A 20,067-nucleotide genomic window follows, 5' to 3' on the forward strand; every position below is an offset into this window, starting at 1 on the left:
TCATCCAAATTGCACAATGCGAGGCTTTATATACAAGCATTAAAAAGACCTAGCATGTGATCCGCATATGCCAACTAAAGAGCCACAACAGTTTGAGTAATTAAGGGTACTTGGTATTTATGTCTAGTGGCTGCAAAGTTACTACAACTATACAAAGTGCTTATGATCGAGCTGCTAACTCAACTGAACTACAAATTGGATCACCGGAAAATGGTCTGACCGACACGAAGTCAATGAGCCAATGCAAATTAGATCATTACGTAAAGTACACTAACTTGGTTTTGAAACTCAGCAAATCTTAAATGACCCTTTTTTTAATTTATTATTAATTTTTACAGTAGAGCAACGTTGGTGGTTTAGGTAATTAGTTATTCGAGAAGAGGAAAATTTATAAGGATCGAATTCAAAACAAATCCGTAAGGATTAAATTCGCATCAAAGTGTATACGCATTATTATTTTTCATTATTGTAGTAAAGCGACATATGCAAATCCTATGAGTTTAATTTGTATGAACATGTTTTTTTAAGTATAAATGATATTCTATACTATCTACACTTTTTCTTTTTGTTAAAGAAACCTCGACTGTGCGAGGTGAAATTTTATTGAAATAAAAAGGCAAATGCACCTAGTGTAACCAAACAAAAAAAAAAGAAAAAGAAAAGAAGATATGCTTCACTAAGCGATATCGTTCAACTATGTTGAATCTTCACCTGCATACCTAACAACTTCTTTGTAAATCAGAAATATATTCCGATCTCGCTACTCACATGAAAAGTGAGTTAGAGTGATTCGAAATATCCTCGAGTTAAGTGTCAGCGTCTCACATATATGTCATGTTTAACAGTATTGTTTGACTTCTAAACTACTGTCACGTTATTAATAGTACAACTCTGAAATCTTTCATATGCATGATGAGGATAATACGCGTTTTCTATTTAAAATACGAAAGTTGTTGTATGGTGTACCTTTTATTGCATTTTTGTTCGAACCTTTCATTGTTTTTGTTTGAATTTGGGTGTGCCATGAAAGAGCAGAGGCAACAATTTTAGACAGATTCGATAATCCGACTTGGAAAAGACAAAAAATAAATTTGTTTGAGTTGGGCACAATCGTGTTGACCCATTTAACATGGTTAATAAGAGTTTGTGTTCCCATCCAACCCACCTAATTCGAAAGTGACATACATTTTAGCACACTTACACAATTGAGTAATTAGATAACTCGTGTGTAATTATTTAAGTTGAATGTGAAATGATGGTTTAACCTTTTTTCTTTCATGTAAACTTTGAATTCTTATTAGTAGCTAATAGTGACACCATGTGTTCATGTCGAGAAGCTTTTTCATGTGGCTGGCACATTATTCGGTACACTAAGAATTAATGATACAATTCGTTATAATTTTTTTTTTTTCAAGCTTCTAATCAATTATATTATTATACTCGATGTACCGAACCGTGTACCGAGTCGTGTACCAAGCACAATGAAAAATCTACCGTTTATGTCAACACGAACCTGAGACGTCCGGAAGAGTAATTAAGGGTACTTGCTATTTATGTCTTGTGGCTGCAAAGTTATTACAGCTCTACAAAGTGATATTCCAATTTCTAAATTCATATGGAACAAAATTGGGCAATTAAAAACTTAATTTTTCTAATTAATCTTGTTTTCGTGAGCAACATAAATGTGTTGCAACTGAATTTTTCAATTTCAGCACATCGAGCCATTTCTCTCGTTCTAATTTTGAGTTAACATTACAAGAAGCTCATCTAAACCTTTGTCAATGTCAAATTGGATGACTCACATTATCTGGATTGGCACTTCCAAATACAACAAGCTCCTTTCCACCTTCACTACGTTCAGTGTGTTGTGCGGAAACGCTAATTTGAAACCAATGAACCAATACAGAAAAATACGACAAAACAAACAATTAAAAATGACACAAAGATTTATACTGGTTTGGCGTAAGCCTACATCCGGTTCGGGGCAGCGAGAAAGTTCCACTAACAAACAAAAGGAAAAGGAGATTACAAAGAGTGCTCTCAAACTCAAACCCAAAATACACCCAGACACACTCACAAATAGAAGAGGGAAAAAACGAATTACAAACAAAATATTTGTCTCTCTACAACTACAACAATCTCTAATTGGTTTCACTCTTACAGAACCTTAAACGCAGCAGCTCCCCATTTTATTTCTCTCTTCCATTGGGTGTCGGCTCTTCTCTTTACTTTACACTAGTGCAGCTGCTTCTATTCCCACCGTCTCATCCAAATTGCACAATGCGAGGCTTTATATACAAGCACTAAAAAGAACTAGCCTGTGATCCGCATACGCCAACTAAAGAGCCACAACAGTTTGGTTTTAGGTCCGCGTAGAAGGGGTCAAGACCCAACAGGACTGAGCCATCAAATCCAACACAGAGGGGATTATTCTCTTCAGTTTTCCTTTGCCCCATCAGGAAGTACCAATCTTTTAGAATACAAATCCTCTGCGGCAGAGGTATCACTTCCACTTTGTCCACCCTCGTTATAGCAACACCCCTCATGGTTCCTCTCAGAATGAGCAACTCTTGCCAGTGATTTGCCAAAAGCACGAAGTTCGACTTCAGAATTCTCATGATGATAGTGTTGTTCTTGAAAGTGGAATTGACCCGGTTGTATCATGCTTCAATAATGCACCACCTCAAATTTGGGATAAAAGGGACCACACGGACTTACAATTAGCTTCCTCTCACAATTGGCAAAAAAGAGATTATGCACCTCCTCACAATTGGCATAAAAGAGACAAACTCCACTCCTTCTGATGCGATGCTGCTGAACTGGTGCCCCAGAATCACATAATCTGACTCAAGTAACCTGCCCCTTGTGATGCTCAAATCAAGCAAATCAAAGCAGAAACCGCGCTCGCCATGCTCTCCTTTGAAGGTACAAAAACACAGAGCAGATAGATCAGATGAATAATGGGCATACTTGAACTTAGTAACACCGCACACTGCAAATCCCAAAATCTTATGATCCGAGACTGGTGGTAGATGCACAGTTACGGAAGATCTGCTACATTGATGTCTGAACCAATCTGAAAGTTTACTTCCAGGAAGATACATAAGCATGTAAAGAGGTTGCAGATTACCCTGCAGAATGAAAACACAGGTAAACTGGACTTGCATTAGATATGTTTCGTACTTTCGCACGTAGAGAGAGAGAGAGAGAGAGAGAGAGACCTGATGAGCTTCCACAATATCTTCAAATAGATTTTGCACCAGCTGGAAGCAGTTTGAAAATGTCAAGTAAAGATTCTTGGGAAAAATAACTTGCTTGATCTTGAAACAGCTTCAAAAGCTGTGCAATCATGGGCATCTACGAACCTTATAGTAGATGAAATCTCTGGTATTGATTTCAGTCCCTTGCAACCTTCCAATTTGAGACTTGTTAACCAATGAAGCCAATTCATTTCTGCAGGCAAGCTCTCAAAATTGTTTCTGCAGAGTTCTAATGTATTCAATAATGATAAATGAGCAATACCCAATAATTCCAACACCTCAAACTTTGGGCAACCAGAAAGACTAAGATAGTGAAGGGACTTGAGATCACAAATGCTGCTTGGGAGACTTGAGTTTTCTGCAATCTCTTAGGTTCAACGTAACAAGCGCTGGAAGATTTCCAAAACAGTAAGGCTCGTGAGTTTACTAATTGACGACGGCAGTTCCTTAATTGTAGTCCCATCTAAGTATAACTCTGATAGATTCTCCATAGCATCTGAAATCTCTGGAAACTTCTCAAGGTTTGAGCAACCAGAAAGATTAAGGGTTTGAAGAGATCCCATATGAATGCTGCTTGGCAGGCTCTTGAGTTCTTGACACCCAAATAGGTCCAAAACAGTAAGGCCCGTCAGTTTGTTAATTGACGAAGGTAGTTCTTTAATGGCAGTCCCATCTAAATATAACTCTGATAGATTCTCCATAGAATCTGAAATCTCTGGAAACTTCTCAAGGTTTGAGCAACCAGAAAGATCAAGGGTTCGAAGAGATCCCATGTGAATGCTGCTTGGCAGGCTATTGAGTTCTTGACACCCAGATAAGTCCAAATGCGTAAGGCCCGTGAGTTTATTAATTGACGAAGGCAGTTCCTTAATCGCAGTCCCATCTAAATAAAGTTGTGATAGCTTCTCCATAACATCTGAAATAACTGGAAACTTCTCCAAGTTTGAGCAACCAGAAAGATTAAGGGTTAAAAGAGATCCCATATGAATGCTGCTCGGCAGGCTCTTGAGTTTTCGACACCCCGATAGGTCCAAAACAGTAAGGCCCGTGAGTTTATTAATTGATGAAGGCAGTTCTTTAATGGCAGTCCCACCTAAATAAAGGTTTGATAGCTTCTCCATAACATCTGAAGTATCTGGAAACTCCTCAAAGTTTGAACAACCAGAAAGATAAAGGGTTTGAAGAGATCCCACATGAATGATGCTTGTCAGGCTCTTGAGTTCTTGACACCCAGATAGGTTCAAAACAATAGGGCCCATGAGTTTATTAATTGACGAAGGCAGTCCTTTAATGGCAGTCTCATCTAAATATAACGCTGATAGATTTTCAATAATATCTAAAATCTCTGGAAGCTCCTCAAGGTTTGTGCAACTAGAAAGTTTAAGGATTTGAAGAGATCCCATATAAATGTTGCTGGGCAGGCTCTTGAGTTCTCGACACCAAGATAGGTCCAAAACAGAAAGGCTCGTGAGTTTGTTAATTGACGAAGGCAGTTCTTTAATGGCAGTGCTATCTAAATATAACCCTGATAGATTCCCCATAACATCTGAAATATCCGGAAACTTCTCAAGGTTTGAGCAACCAGAAAGACGAAGGGTTTGAAGAGATCCCATATGAATGCTGCTCGGCAGGCTCTTAAGTTCTTGACACTCATATAGGTCCAAAACAGTAAGGCCCGTGAGTTTATTAATTGATGAAGGCAGTTCTTTAATCGCAGTCCCATCTAAATAAAGCTTTGATAGCTTCTCCATAACATCTAAAATATCTGGAAATTTCTCAAGGTTTGAGCAACCAGAAAGTTTAAAGGTTTGAAGGGATCCCATATGAATGCTGCTCGGCAGGCTTTTGAGTTCTCGACAGCCTCTTAGGTCCAAAATTGTAAGGCCCGTGAGTTTATTAATTGATGAAGGCAGCTCTTTAATTGCAGTCCAACATAAATAAAGGTTTGACAACTTCTTCATAACTTCTGAAATCTCTGGAAACTTCTCAAGGTTTGAGCAACCAGAAAAATTAAGGGTTCGAAGAGATCCCATATGAATGCTGCTCGGCAGGCTCTTGAGTTCTCGACAGCCTCGTGGGTCCAAAACAGTAAGGCCCGTGAGTTTATTAATTGACGAAGGCAGTTCTTTAATTGCAGTCCCATCTAAATAAAGCCATGATAGCTTCTCCGTACCATCTGAAATATCTGGAAACTTCTCAAAGTTTGAGCAACCAGAAAGACGAAGGGTTTGAAGAGATCCCATCTGAATGCTGCTCGGCAGGCTCTTGAGTTCTTGAAACCCAGATAGGTCCAAAACAGTAAGGCCCGTGAGTTTATTAATTGACAAAGGCAGTTCTTTAATGGCAGTCCAACCTAAATATAACTCTGATAGATTCTCCATAACATCTGAAATATCTGGAAATTTCTCAAGGTTTGAGCAACCAGAAAGCTTAAAGGTTTGAAGGGATCCCATATGAATGCTGCTCGGAAGGCTTTTGAGTTCTCGACAGCCTCTTAGGTCCAAAATTGTAAGGCCCGTGAGTTTATTAATTGATAAAGGCAGCTCTTTAATTGCAGTCCCATCTAAATAAAGCTTTGACAGCTTCTTCATAACTTCTGAAATCTCTGGAAACATCTCAAGGTTTGAGCAACTAGAAAGATCAAGAGTTTGAAGAGATCCCATATGAATGATGCTCGGCAGGCTATTGAGTTTTTTACAGTCTCGTAAATTCAATATAGCAAGGTTTTTCAGAGCTGAAATGGATAGGTCAACCTCAGATAAACTTGTACAACCTTGTAGATTTAGTTCCTCAAGACTTGTAGCCTTTGTGAAGTCGGGGGTTTTCTTAAGGTATTGACAATGACTTAAATTGATGAATTTCAACTTTTCCAGAGGCTGTTAAAAAGTCCAAGAAAACATGCAGAACACATCTCAGAACCTAAACATTGAAAATAAATGTATTTACGCAAATGAAAAATCGTACCTCAGCTCCTTTCCAAAGTTGTTCGATGCAACTATTGCTCATGTCAAGGTTTACAAGATTCTTGAACTGAAAGTTGGATGGCCAAGACTTGAGGGGGCAACCACGCCAGAGGAGACACCTCAACTGAGAACATTGGAACTTTAAGTCCGCAATCCAGCGTTTTATGAAGCAATCATGTGGAGCTCGATGGTCAAATGAATCCCCGAATGCAAGCTCATCTTCTGCTTCACTTGAAGTTTGACTGTCAAATGAAACCTTGGATACAAACCCATATTCATCAAAGTACTTGGTGTAAGTATAAGTGCCATCACGGATCATGAGCAGTCTTAGTTTTGTCATACTAACAAAAGCTTCTGTATTTGAGCATCCCTCTTTAAAGAATGCTGAATCCAGGATTATGCCTTCAACTGCTTCTGTTGCCTGGATAAACCAACAATGTAAATTAAAGTGAAGGAAAACACCAAGAACCTTACTGAATATTATAAACAATGCATGTTTGCTATAAAATAGATTTTGGTCGAAAGCTGAAGTTTTCTACGAAACATTGCATAAGAAAAAGACATCTCACTGTATTTTGAGTCAGCACATGACGAACATCTTCATAACTCCACAACCTACTTCTTCTCCCAGGCTCTTCGATAAATTCTTGGCGAACGATTTCCCGACCCATTTCCTCTAGTAAATCATGCATCTCCAGTTGCCCCCACTCTGAGACAGATATGAGAGCTCGATCGATTAGAACTCCTATTCCATCATGAGGATAGAAACCAAAACTGTCCAGAATTGCAGTTGCATAGTCTTTTTTCATTCCTTTAAAGAAACATGCAATATCTAGAAAGATCTTCTTCTCTGTTTCATCTAATCCATCAAAGCTTGTTTTAAGCACATCATGAATTCCACTTTGTGGGATTTTCCTTATTTTTTCTAACACATCTTCCCACTGGCGTACAGTTTTGTTATGAAGATGAGCTCCCAAGACTTTGAGTGCTAAAGGTAGACCTTGAGCATATTGTATGACACGCCTTGAGAGCTGACCATAATTTCGGGTGGGTTGGATTGTTCTGAAGGCGTGCTTCCTAAAGAGCTCCATAGCTTCAGAATCAATGAAAATCTCAGGCTTATACATTGCATCAGCTTCACTTATTAGTAATGTCGAATCTCTTGTTGTTATAATGATTCTACTTCCACCACCAAAGGAATGTTGCTTTCCTAGTAAAGCATCAATTTGGTCTAATTTGTCCACATCATCAACAACAATAAGAACTTTTCTCTGACCTAGGCTCTTTAACATCACCTCGAAACCCTTACTCAAAATGTCCGAACTCTCCACCTTGTTATCCGAGATACTTGCTAGAAGTTGTGTCTGCACATGTAGTTTGCTATTATTCTTGAAACCCTCCTTGACATTTTCAAGAAAGCAACAAGCTTCAAATTCACGAGCGATTTCATGATAAACAGCACTAGCGATAGTTGTTTTGCCTAGACCACCCATACCCCATATTCCGACAATACGAACATCATCCTTTTGCAACCCAGGAGGAACAGGATATAAAAATCCCAATTCAAAAGTAATTAAGAATATAATCGAACAGTAATTACTCGTATTTTCGCGAATCCCAGCCAGATAAATTGGCAGCTCTGGTTAGCGCGGACCTCCAGCTCTCCACCTCTTTCATTTCGGCGCTCGATTCACCTTCGTTTTGAGGTAAAGCTTCTGCAAAACTTCTCTTGAGCTTACGAACTTCAGATGGATCAACTTGGTAGAAAATCGGCACCACTATCTGCTTCTTTGCATCCATGCACGCCAGGATTTTGACCAGTTCTTTCAAGCACCACATCGAAGAAGCGTAGTCCGGGGAGAAAACCACGATCGAAAGCCTCGACGACTCGATAGCCGCAAGGAGTTCCGAAAGGTCGTTGCCTTTTCTGAGCTCTTCGGCGTCGATGAAGGTGTTGATTGCTTTCCGACGCAGAGCACTGTAGAGATGGCCGACGAAGATCTTGCGAGTGTCTTCGCCTCTGAAATTCAGGAAGACGTCGTATTTCCATGAGGAAGACGAAGAAGCGGCCATTGACAATTAACAGGAAGAATATCGACAGCCAATGGTCAGCTATCGACTCGCCTAATGCTACGTAAAAGCTGAAATGTCCGATTGAGCGTCAGCTTTTGGAGTTGGGTTAGCCACCAGCCGCACTCATAAAAAATAAAATAAAAATAGACAGAGAAAAAGAAAAAGCTACCAGCCGCACCGAGAAAGAGAAAAGGTTAAAAAAAGAAAAAGACAGAAAAAGCCAAAGGTTTAATTCATTTCATAAACAAAAAGAAAATACATACTACGATTTAGTAGTATTATTTTTTAATTTTAATTAAAAAATCTTAAGTATAATTTACATAAAAAATAAATTTAAATCATATTATTAATAATTCATTTCCTTTTCTTAGCAAATAAAATCATTTTTAAATAAAAAGAGTCTTTATCTTCTCCCAAAAGCTAAGTCAAACAAACGACTTTGAAACTCTAGTGCTGAGTCACTATAAGACAGCTAATGCAATTACAAAAGAATAAAGGAAAAGCAGTGGGTCATCATGAGGTCCTACGGGATTTTGCTCCCATACAGATTCAAATTACAAGAATTATAGAGATTTTCGTATCTTAATCGTTCATTGTATATCGTACGATCATAAATTTTTTTATTTAAAATTAAACATAAATAATATCTAACATGACCGTACGATATATAATTAACAATTGAAAAATAAAAATCTCAAAAATCCCTACAAAAAAAATTTGAAGATGATCCTCATCCCCTACCACGAGGAGGCTACGAGAGTCAATGAATCAATGACGAGGTTAATGCACGTTTTTTTCTAATAAAAACATGAATAATTAAAATCCACCGCTCCTCTTGATCACTTTTTAGATTGAACATTAATTATTTCCTTTTAAATATTTGATTAAGCTGCTCCAACTGATGCCACCTCAGCATTTTCAATTTATTCAAAATATTGAAATTAAAATGCTATTTGTTGATTTCCTAATTTGAGGATTTTGGGTTTATCGCATCATTGACGTCTATGATACGTAAGTTTTTTTTCTTCTTAATTGTCACAGTTTTAAGTTGTACTCAAAATATGTTCAGAAACTTTATTCTAATATGGTAATTTAATTTAATTAATTAATAAAATTAAAGAACAAACTTAGAATAGTAAATTATTGATGGGGCTAAAAAATAACCCTCTTCGGTTGGAGATGGTATATAATTATGGTCTGACACTGTTTGTTAAAAAATAATTTATTGCAATGCTATAATCTGGACGGGAACTAAACATAGCCATTTCGGTTGGAGATGACCTTAACAAAAAATAAATAAATAAATTGGACCTTCTAATTTTTTGGGTATAATATGTGCAAAAATAATATTATTTTATGTAACATATGAGTGGAACATCTTGATTATGAAAAATATCAAGCACCTATTTCAAAACATCCCTTAAAAATATGAAAGTTATTGTTCGATCAGGTACCTTTCATTCTATTTATTCGGATCTAGCTAGAAAATGCGAAGGAGTATGAAAAGGACAAAACAAATTTGTTGTTTTTTAAAAGGGACTCATTGGTGGGGAAGACACAAAAATCTATTTTTTCATTGACTTGAAGATTCATAGAGACATTTGAAACAAAACAAATTTGTTTGAGTTTGGGCATAATCGTGTCAACCCATTTAACATGGTTAATAAGAGTTTGTGTTTTGATCTAACCCACCTAATCCAAAAGTGACGTACTCTTTAGCGTGCTTACATAATCGCGTTACTCGGTAACTCGTGTGCGATCTAGTTAAGTTGAATGTGAAATGACAATTTTAACCACTTTTTTTTATGTAAATTTTGTATTCGTATGAGTAATTAATCGTGTTGTCTTTGTGCTGTGTTCATGTCAACACGAACCTGAGACATCTGGAAGAGTAATTAAGGGTACTTGGTATTTATGGCTGGTGGCTGCAAAGTTACAACAACTATACAAAGTGCTTATGATCGAGCTGCTAACTCAACTGAAATACAAATTGGATCACCGGAAAATGGTCCGACCGACACGAAGTCAATGAGCCAATGCCAATTAAATCATTACGTAAAGTACAATAATTTGGTTTTCGAACTCAGCAAATCTTAAATGACCCTTCTTTTTATTTATTATTAATTTTTACAGTAGAGCAAAGTTGGTGGTTTAGGTAATTAGTTATTAGAGAAGAGGACAATCTATAAGAATCGAATGCAAAACAAATCCGTAAGGATCGAATTCGTATCAAAATGTATACGCATTATTATTTTTCGTCACTATAATAAAGCGACATATGCAAATCCCATGAGTTTAATTTGTATTAACATGTTTTTTTTAGTAAAAATGATATTCTATACTATCTACAGTTTTCCTTTTTGTTAAAGAAACCCCGACTGTGTGAGATGAAATTTTATTAAAATAAAAAGGCAAATGCACCTAGTGTAACCAAACAAAAAAAGAAAAGAAAAAGGATATTCTACACTAAGCTATATCGTTCAATTATGTTGAATCTTCACCTGCATACCCAACAACTTCTTTGTAAATTAGAAATATATTCCGATCTCGCTATTCACATGAAAAATGAGTTAGAGTGATTGAAAATATCCTCGAGTTAAGTGTTAGCTTCTCACATATGTATCATGTCTAATAGCATCGTTTGGCTTCTAAACTACTATCACATTATTAATGGTACATTTCTGAAATCTTTCATTTGTATGACGAGGATAATGCGCATTTTCTATTAAAAATATGAAAGTTGTTGTATGATGTACCTTTTATTGTATTTTTGTTCGGATGTACCTTTCATTGTTTTTGCTTGAATTTGGGTGTGCCAAGAAAGAGTAGAGGCAACAATTTTAGATAGATTCGATAATCCGACTTGAAAAAGACAAAAAACAAATTTGTTTGAGTTGGGCATAATCGTGCTGACCCATTTAACATGGTTAATAAGAGTTTGTGTTCCCATCCAACCCACCTAATTCGAAAGTGACATACATTTTAGCACGCTTACACAATTGCGTAACAAAATAACTCATGTGTAATTATTTAAGTTGAATGTGAAATGATAGTTTAACCTTTTTCTTTCATGTAAACTTTGTATTCTTTTTAGTAGCTAATAGTGACTCATTTGGGTTGGGTTCATGTTGAGAAGTTTTTTTGTGTGGCCGGCACATTATTCGGTACACCAACAATTAATTATAATTTTTTTTTTTCAAGCTTTCAACCAATTATATTATTACACTCGGTGTGCCGAGCCGTATGTCAAGCACACTGAAAAATCTATCGTTTATGTCAAGTTGTCAACATGAACCTGAGACGTCCGGAAGAGTAATTAAGGGTACTTGGCATTTATGTCTTGTGGCTGCAAAGTTATTACAGCTCTAAAAAGTGAGATTCTAATTTCTAAATTCATATGGAACAGAATTGGGCAATTAAAAACTTAATTCTTCTAATTAATCTTGTTTTCATGAGGAACATAAATGTGTTGCAACTGAATTTTTCAATTGTAGCACATCGAGCCATTTCTCCAGTAACATTACAAGAAGCTCATCTCAACCTCTATCAATGTCATTGGATGACTTGCATTATCTGAATTGGCACTTCCAAATACAACAAGCTCCTTTCCACCTTCACTGGGTTCAGTGTGTTGTGCGGAAATGATAATTTGAAACCAAAAAACTAATACGGAAAAATATGACAAAACAAACAATTAAAAATGACACAAAGATTTATACTGGTTCGGTGTAAGCCTACATTCAGTTCGGGGGGCAGCGAGGAAGTTCCACTAATAAACATAAGGAAAAGGAGATTACAAAGAGTGCTCTCAAACTCAAACCCAAAATACACCCAGATACACTCACAAATAGAAGAGGGAAAAAACGAATCAAAAACAAAATATTTGTCTCTAATTGGTTTCACTCTTACAGAACCTTAAACGTCTCATCCAAATTGCACAATGCGAGGCTTTATATACGAGCACTAAAAAGACCTAGCATGTGATCCGCATATGCCAACTAAAGAGCCACAACAGTTTGGGTTTACGTCCGCGTTGAAAGGGTCGAGACCCAACAGGACTGAGCCATCAAATCCAACACAGAATTGTTCTCTTCAGTTTTCCTTTGCCCCATCAAGCAGTACCAATCTTTTAGAATACAAATCCTCAGCGTCAGAGGTATCACTTCCATTTTGTTCACCCTCGTTATAGCAACACCCCTCACGGTTCCTCTCAGAATGAGCAACTCTTACCAGTGATTTGCCAAAACCACGAACTTCGGCTTCAGAATTCTCACGATGATAGTGTTGTTCTTGAAATTGGAATTGTTCCGGCTGTATCATGCTTCAATAACGCACCACCTCAAATTTGGGATAAAAGGGACCACACGGCTTCCAATTAGCTTCCTCTCACAATTGGCATAAAAGAGATTATGCACCTCCTCACAATTGGCATAAAAGAGACGAACTCCACTCCTTCTGATGCGATGCTGCTGAATGGTGCCCCAGAATCACATAATCTGACTCAAGTAACCTGCCCCTTGTGATGCTCAAATCAAGCAAATCAAAGCAGAAACCGCGCTCGCCATGCTCTCCTTTGAAGGTACAAAAACACAGAGCAGATAGATCAGATGTATAATGTGCAACTTGAACTTAGTAACACCGCACACAGCAAATCCTAAAATCTTATGATCCGAGACTGGTGGTAGATGCACAGTTACGGAAGATCTGCTACACTGATGGCTGAACCAATCTGAAAGTTTACGTCCAGAAAGATACATAAACAAGGAAAGAGGTTGCAGATTACCCTGCAGAATGAAAACAAAGGTAAACTGGACTTGCATTAGATATGTTTCATACTTTCGCACCTAGAGAGAGAGAGAGAGAGAGACAGAGACAGAGACCTGATGAGCTTCCACAATATCTTCAAATAGATTTTGCACCAGCTGGAAGCAGTTTGAAAATGTCAAGTAAAGATTCTTGGGAAAAAACTTGCTCGGTCTTGAAACAGATTCCAAAGCTGTGCAATCATGGGCATCTATGAACCTTATAGTTGATGAAATCTCTGGTATTGATTTCAGTCCCTTGCAACCTTCCAATTTGAGACTTGTTAACCAATGAAGCCAATTCATTTCTGCAGGCAAGCTCTCAAAATTGTTTCTACACAGTTATAATGTATTCAATAATGATAAATGAGCAATACCCAATAATTCCAACACCTCAAACTTTGGGCAACCAGAAAGACTAAGATAGTGAAGGGACTTGAGATCACAAATGCTGCTTGGGAGACTTGAGTTTTTTGCAATCTCTTAGGTTCAACGTAACAAGCCCTAGAAGAAGATTCCCTAAACAGTAAGGCACATGAGTTTACTAATTGACAAAGGCAGTTCTTTAATTGCAGTCCCATCTAAATATAACTTTGATAGATTCTCCATAGCATCTGAAATCTCTGGAAACTTCTTAAAGTTTGAGCAACCAGAAAGATTAAGGGTTTGAAGAGATCCCATATGAATGCTGCTAGGCAGGCTCTTGAGTTCTCGACAGTGTCTTAGGTCCAAGAGAGTAAGGCCCGTGAGTTTATTAATTCACGAAGGCAGTTCTTTAATGGCAGTCCATTGTAAATATAACTCTGATAGATTCTCCATAACATCTGAAATATCTGGAAACTTCTCAAAGTTTGAGCAATGAGAAAGATCAAGGGTTCGAAGAGATCCCATCTGAATGCTGCTCGGCAGGCTCTTGAGTTCCCGACAGCCTCTTAGGTCCAAAATTGGAAGACCCGTGAGTTTATTAATTGACGAAGGCAGTTCTTTAATTGCAGTCCCATCTAAATAAAGCTTTGACAACTCCTCCATAACTTCTGAAATCTCTGGAAACATCTCAAGGTTTGAGCAACCAGAAAGATTTAAGGGTTTGAAGAGATCTCATATGAATGCTGCTCGGCAGGCTCTTGAGTTCTCGACAGCCTCGTAGGTCCAAAACAGTAAGGCCCGTGAGTTTATTAATTGACGAAGGCAGTTCTTTAATTGCAGTCCCATCTAAATAAAGCCATGATAGCTTCTCCATACCATCTGAAATATCTGGAAACTTCTCAAAGTTTGAGCAACCAGAAAGATTAAGGGTTTGAAGAGATCCCATAAGAATGCTGCTCGGCAGGCTCTTGAGTTCTCGACAGCCTCGTAGGTCCAAAACAGTAAGGCGCGTGAGTTTATTAATTGACGAAGGTAGTTCTTTAATTGCAGTCCCATCTAAATAAAGCTTTGATAGCTTCTCCATAACATCTTAAATATCTGGAAACTTCTCAAAGTTTGAGCAACCAGAAAGATTAAGGGTTTGAAGAGATCCCATATGAATGCTGCTCGGCAGGCTCTTGAGTTCTCGACAGCCTCGTAGGTCCAAAACAGTAAGGCCCGTGAGTTTATTAATTGACGAAGGCAGTTCTTTAATTGCAGTCCCATTTAAATAAAGCCCTGATAGCTTCTCCATAACATCTGAAATATCTGGAAACTTCTCAAAGTTTGAGCAACCGGAAAGATCAAGGGATTGAAGAGATCCCATATGAATGCTGATCTGCAGGCTCTTGAGTTCTCGACAGCCTTGTAGGTCCAAAACAGTAAGGCCCGTGAGTTTATTAATTGACGAAGGCAGTTCATTAATTGCAGTTCCATATAAATAAAGCCCTGATAGCTTCTCCATAACATCCGAAATATCTGGAAACTTCTCTAAGTTTGAGCAACCAGAAAGATTAAGGGTTTGAAGAGATCCCATATGAATACTGCTCGACAAGCTCTTGAGTTCTCGACAGCCTTGTAGGTCCAAAACAGTAAGGCCTGTGAGTTTATTAATTGACAAAGGCAGTTCTTTAATTGCAGTCCCATCTAAATAAAGCTCTGATAGCCTCTCCATAACTTCAGAAATATCTGGAAACTTCTCCAAGTTTGAGCAACCAGAAAAATTAAGGGTTTGAAGAGATCCCATATGAATGCTGCTCGACAGGCTCTTGAGTTCTCGACAGCCTTGTAGGTCCAAAACAGTAAGGACCGTGAGTTTATTAATTGACGAAGGCAGTTCTTTAATTGCAGTCCTATCTAAATAAAGCCATGATAGCTTCTCCATACCATCTGAAATATCTGGAAACTTCTCAAAGTTTGAGCAACCAGAAAGATTAAGGGTTGGAAGAGATCCCATAAAAATGCTGCTCAGCAGGCTCTTGAGTTCTCAACAGCCTCGTAGGTCCAAAACAGTAAGGCCCGTGAGTTTATTAATTGACAAAGGTAGTTCTTTAATTGCAGTCCCATCTAAATAAAGCTTTGATAGCTTCTCCATAACATCTGAAATATCTGGAAACTTCTCAAAGTTTGAGCAACCAGAAAGATTAAGGGTTTGAAGAGATCCCATATGAATGCTGCTCGACAGGCTCTTGAGTTCTCGACAGCCTCGTAGGTCCAAAACAATAAGGCCCGTGAGTGTATTAATTGACGAAGGCTGTTCTTTAATTGCAGTCCCATTTAAATAAAGCCCCGATAGCTTCTCCATAACATCTGAAATATCTGGAAACTTCTCAAAGTTTGAGCAACCAGAAAGATCAAGGGTTTGAAGAGATCCCATATGAATGCTGCTCGGCAGGCTCTTGAGTTCTCGACAGCCTTGTAGGTCCAAAACAGTAAGGCCCGTGAGTTTATTAATTGACGAAGGCAGTTCTTTAATTGCAGTCCCATATAAATAAAGCCCTGATAGCTTCTCCATAACATCCGAAATATCTGGAAACTTCTCCAAGTTTGAGCAACCAGAAAGATTAAGGGTTTGAAGAGATCTCATATGAATGCTGCTCGGCAGGCTCTTGAGTTCTCGACAGCCTCGTAGGTCCAAAACAGTAAGGCCCGTGAGTTTATTAATTGACAAAGGCAGTTCTTTAATTGCAGTCCCATCTAAATAAAGCTCTGATAGCCTCTCCATAACATCCGAAATATCTGGAAACTTCTCCAAGTTTGAGCAACCAGAAAAATTAAGGGTTTGAAGAGATCTCATTTGAATACTGCTCGGCAGGCTCTTGAGTTCTTGACAGCCTCGTAGGTCCAAAACAGTAAGGCCCGTGAGTTTATTATTTGACGAATGCAGTTCTTCAATTGCAGTTCTACTTAAATCAAGCTCTGATAGCTTCTCCATAACATCCAAAATATCTGGAAACTTCTCCAAGTTTAAGCAACCAGAAAAATTAAGGGTTTGAAGAGATCCCATATGAATGCTGCTCGGCAGGCTCTTGAGTTTTCGACACCCATATAGGGACAAAACAGTAAGGCCCGTGAGTTTATTAATTGACGAAGGCAGTTCTTTAATCGCAGTCCCACCTACATAAAGCTCTGATAGCTTCTCCATAACATCTGAAATATCTGGAAACTTCTCAAAGTTTGAGCAACCATAAAGACTAAGGGTTTGAAGAGATCCCATACAAATGCTGCTCGGCAGGTTCTTGAGTTCTTGACACCTAAATAGGTCCAAAAAAGTAAGGCCCGTGAGTTTATTCATTGATAAAGGCAGTTCTTTAATCGCAGTCCCATCTAAATAAAGCTCTGATAGCTTCTCCATAACATCCGAAATATCTGGAAACTTCTCAAAGTTTGAGCAACCAGAAAGATTAAGGGTTTGAAGAGATCCCATATGACTGATGCTCGGCAGGCTCTTGAGTTCTCGACAGTCTCTTGGATTCAATATAACAAGGTTTTTCAGAGCTGAAATGGATGGGTCAACCTCATATAACCCTTTACAACCTTTGAGATTTAGTTCCTCGAGACTTGTAGCCTTTGCGAAGTCGGGGGTTTTCTTAAGGTATTTACAATAACTTAAGTTGATGAATTTCAACTTTTCCAGAGGCTGTTAAAAAGTTCAAGAAAACATGCACAACACATCTCAGAACCTCAACATTGAAAATAAATATATTTACGTAAATGAAAAATCGTACCTCAGCTACTTTCCAAAGTTGTTCGATGCAACTATTACTCATGTCAAGGTTTACAAGATTCTTGAACTGAAAGTTGGATGACCAAGACTTGAGGGGGCAACCATGCCAGAGGAGACACCTCAACTGAGAACATTGGAACTTTAAGTCCGCAATCCAGCATTTTATGAAGCAATCATGTGGAGCTCGATGGTCAAAGTACTTGGTGTAAGTATAAGCACCATCACGGATCATGAGCAGTCTTAGTTTTGTCATACTAACAAAAGCTTCAGTATTTGAGCATCCCTCTTTAAAGATTGTTGAATCCAGGATTATGCCTTCAACTGCTTCTGTAGCCTGGATAAACCAACAATGTAAATTAAAGTGAAGGAAAACACCAAGAACCTTATTGAATATTATAAACAATGCATGTTTGCTATAAAATAGATTTTGGCCAAAAGCTGAAGCTTTCTACGAAACATTACATAAGAAAAAGATATCTCACTGTATTTTGAGTCAGCACATGATGAACATCTTCATAACTCCACAACCTACTTCTTCTCCCAGGCTCTTTGATAGATTCTTGGCGAACGATTTCCCGACACATTTCCTCTAGTAAATCATGCATCTCCAGTTGCCCCTCATTCGAGACAGATATGAGAGCTTGATCGATTAGAACTCCTATTCCAGTATGAGGATAGAAACCACAACTGTCCAGAATTGCAGTTGCATAGTCTTTTTTCATTCCTTTAAGGAAACATGCAATATCTAGAAGGATGTCCTTCTCTGTTTCATCGAGTCCATCGAAGCTTGTTTTAAGCACATCATTAATTCCCCTTTGTGGGATTTTCCTTATTTTTTCTAACACATCTTCCCACTGGCGTACACTTTTGTTATGAAGAAAAGCTCCCAAGACTTTGAGTGCTAAAGGCAGACCTTGAGCGTAGTGTAAGACACGCCTTGAGAGCTGAATCAGCTGATCATAATTTAAGGTGGGTTGGTTTGTTCTGAAGGCGTGCTTCCTAAAGAGCTCCAGAGCTTCGGAATCACTGAAAATCTCAGGCTTATAGATCGCATTAGCTCCACTTAGTAATTGCAAATCTCTCATTGTTATAATGATTCTACTACCACCACCAAAGGAATGTTGCTTTCCTAGTAAAGCTTCAATTTGGTCTAATTTGTTCACATCATCAACAACAAATAGAACTTTTCTCTGACCTAGGCTCTTCAACATCACCTCGAAACCTTTACTCGAAATGTCCGAACTCACCACCTTGTTATTCGAGATAGTTGATAGAAGTCGCGTCTGCATATGTAGTTCGCCATGATTCTTGAAACCCTCCTTGACATTGTCAAGAAAGCAACGAGCTTCAAATTGACAAGCGATTTCATCATAAATAGCTCTAGCGATAGTTGTTTTGCCTAGACCACCCATACCCCATATTCCGACAATACGAACATCATGCTTATGCAACCCAGGAGGATCAGGATATAACAATAAATGCATTTTACGCATATGAGAATCCATTCCAATCAATCCATTATCTTTGCTTGACGAGATTTCGATCAATCTCTCAAATATATCATCCACAATTTCCTCAATAAGCTTGGCATCATCCCTATGTAATAAGAAAAACAGCATTGCCAATTTTGCTAAGAAAATATACATTATACAGTGACACCCAATTAAACTAGATGCTTTAAAAATCCCAATTCAAAAGTAATTAAGAATATAATCGAACAGTAATTACTCGTATTTTCGCGAATCCCAGCCGGATAAATTGGCAGCTCTGGTTAGCGCGGACCTCCAGCTCTCCACCTCTTTCATTTCGGCGCTCGATTCACCTTCGTTTTGAGGAAAAGCTTCTGCAAAACTTCTCTTGAGCTTACGAACTTCAGATGGATCAACTTGGTAGAAAATCGGCACCACTATCTGCTTCTTTGCATCCATGCACTCCAGGATTTTGACCAGTTCTTTCAAGCACCACGTCGAAGAAGCGTAGTCCTGGGAGAAAACCACGATCGAAAGCCTCGACGACTCGATAGCCGCAAGGAGTTCCGAAAGGTCGTTGCCTTTTCTGAGCTCTTCGGCGTCGATGAAGGTGTTGATTGCTTTCCGACGCAGAGCACTGTAGAGATGGCCGACGATGATCTTGCGAGTGTCTTCGCCTCTCAAATTCAGGAAGACGTCGTATTTCCATGAGGAAGAGGAAGAAGCAGCCATTGACATCTGACAGGGACGATATCCACAGCAGATGGTCAGCTACCGACTCGCCTAATGCAACGTAAAAGCTGAAATGGCCGATTGAGCGTCAGATTTTGGAGTTGGGAGTTAAACGATCGGCTGGAAAAATTGTACCCAAAGATATGATTCTGTTTGGCTCATCAGTGCGGCGACGTTGGATTCGTGTCCTGCACTTCTTGGGCTGTCTTTTGGTTTATCTCGTGCATCTGGTGGAGGTGCTGTGTTTGGAGTTTTTTCTGTTGCCCTTATCTTCTTCTGGATCCCAGCGGCCGTTCATCCGATTGGCTCACCAGCGCGGCGATGGGGACGACGACTAACAGTTTCTCTGCTGCTAGGGTTTTGTTCTTCTTTGAGCTTTTTGCTTCTGTTCGGGCCTAATCTCTGTTTTCGGGCCTTGTTTCGTTTCCCTTGTGTTTTTTATTTTTATTTTTTTTCTTTTGTTTTAATGAAATATTAATGGAATGTCCACTTGAGCAAAACCAAGAAGAAAAAAAAAAGTAATGTTAAAGAATACTAAATTTTTAAGTTAAATTTATAAATTATGTTGCAGTTATAGTTGTAGATGATTAGATTATTCATTAAATGTCGATTAATGTAATATTTTTAATTAATAAT

General features: G+C 38.4%; 2 protein-coding genes and 2 pseudogenes across 4 annotated transcripts; all 4 read right to left on the bottom strand.

The window, feature by feature from the left end:
- Positions 1-1,928: 1,928 nt before the first annotated feature.
- LOC148698965 (TMV resistance protein N-like) lies at positions 1,929-8,407 on the bottom strand (annotated as a pseudogene). Its single transcript, XR_015961607.1, has 4 exons — positions 6,793-8,407; positions 6,225-6,644; positions 3,222-6,136; positions 1,929-3,131 (listed from the first exon to the last, which is right to left on the bottom strand). The product of XR_015961607.1 is annotated as a TMV resistance protein N-like (transcript).
- Positions 8,408-12,051: 3,644 nt separating this feature from the next.
- On the bottom strand, positions 12,052-13,779 carry LOC148698966 (inactive disease resistance protein RPS4-like; annotated as a pseudogene). Its single transcript, XR_015957896.1, has 3 exons — positions 13,644-13,779; positions 13,177-13,580; positions 12,052-13,080 (listed from the first exon to the last, which is right to left on the bottom strand). The product of XR_015957896.1 is annotated as an inactive disease resistance protein RPS4-like (transcript).
- Positions 13,780-14,554: 775 nt separating this feature from the next.
- Positions 14,555-15,460, bottom strand: LOC148698967 (protein SUPPRESSOR OF npr1-1, CONSTITUTIVE 1-like). The gene has a single exon (XM_088688040.1). It carries the CDS (start codon positions 15,458-15,460, stop codon positions 14,555-14,557), a length of 906 nt encoding a protein of 301 aa, XP_088544166.1.
- Positions 15,461-15,490: 30 nt separating this feature from the next.
- LOC148698968 (disease resistance protein Roq1-like) lies at positions 15,491-19,848 on the bottom strand. Its single transcript, XM_088688069.1, has 4 exons — positions 18,959-19,848; positions 17,713-18,826; positions 17,232-17,564; positions 15,491-17,143 (listed from the first exon to the last, which is right to left on the bottom strand). Exons 1-4 carry the CDS (start codon positions 19,435-19,437, stop codon positions 15,491-15,493), a joined length of 3,579 nt encoding a protein of 1,192 aa, XP_088544195.1. The 5' UTR covers positions 19,438-19,848.
- Positions 19,849-20,067: the final 219 nt, after the last annotated feature.

This window comes from Pyrus communis, chromosome 1 (genome assembly GCF_041283825.1).
Source record: "Pyrus communis isolate YQ-2024b chromosome 1, ASM4128382v1, whole genome shotgun sequence".
NCBI classification, from domain to species: domain Eukaryota; kingdom Viridiplantae; phylum Streptophyta; class Magnoliopsida; order Rosales; family Rosaceae; genus Pyrus; species Pyrus communis.

Coding starts and splice junctions, on each gene's coding strand:
- LOC148698967 (XM_088688040.1), bottom strand. CDS start 15,460: ATGGGATCTCTTCCAACCCTTAATCTTTCTGGTTGCTCAAACTTTGAG.
- LOC148698968 (XM_088688069.1), bottom strand. CDS start 19,437: ATGTCAATGGCTGCTTCTTCCTCTTCCTCATGGAAATACGACGTCTTC. Junction 17,565..17,712: donor ATGTGCTGACTCAAAATACA/GTGAGATATCTT, acceptor TGGTTTATCCAG/GCTACAGAAGCAGTTGAAGG. Junction 17,144..17,231: donor AACTTTGGAAAGTAGCTGAG/GTACGATTTTTC, acceptor ACTTTTTAACAG/CCTCTGGAAAAGTTGAAATT.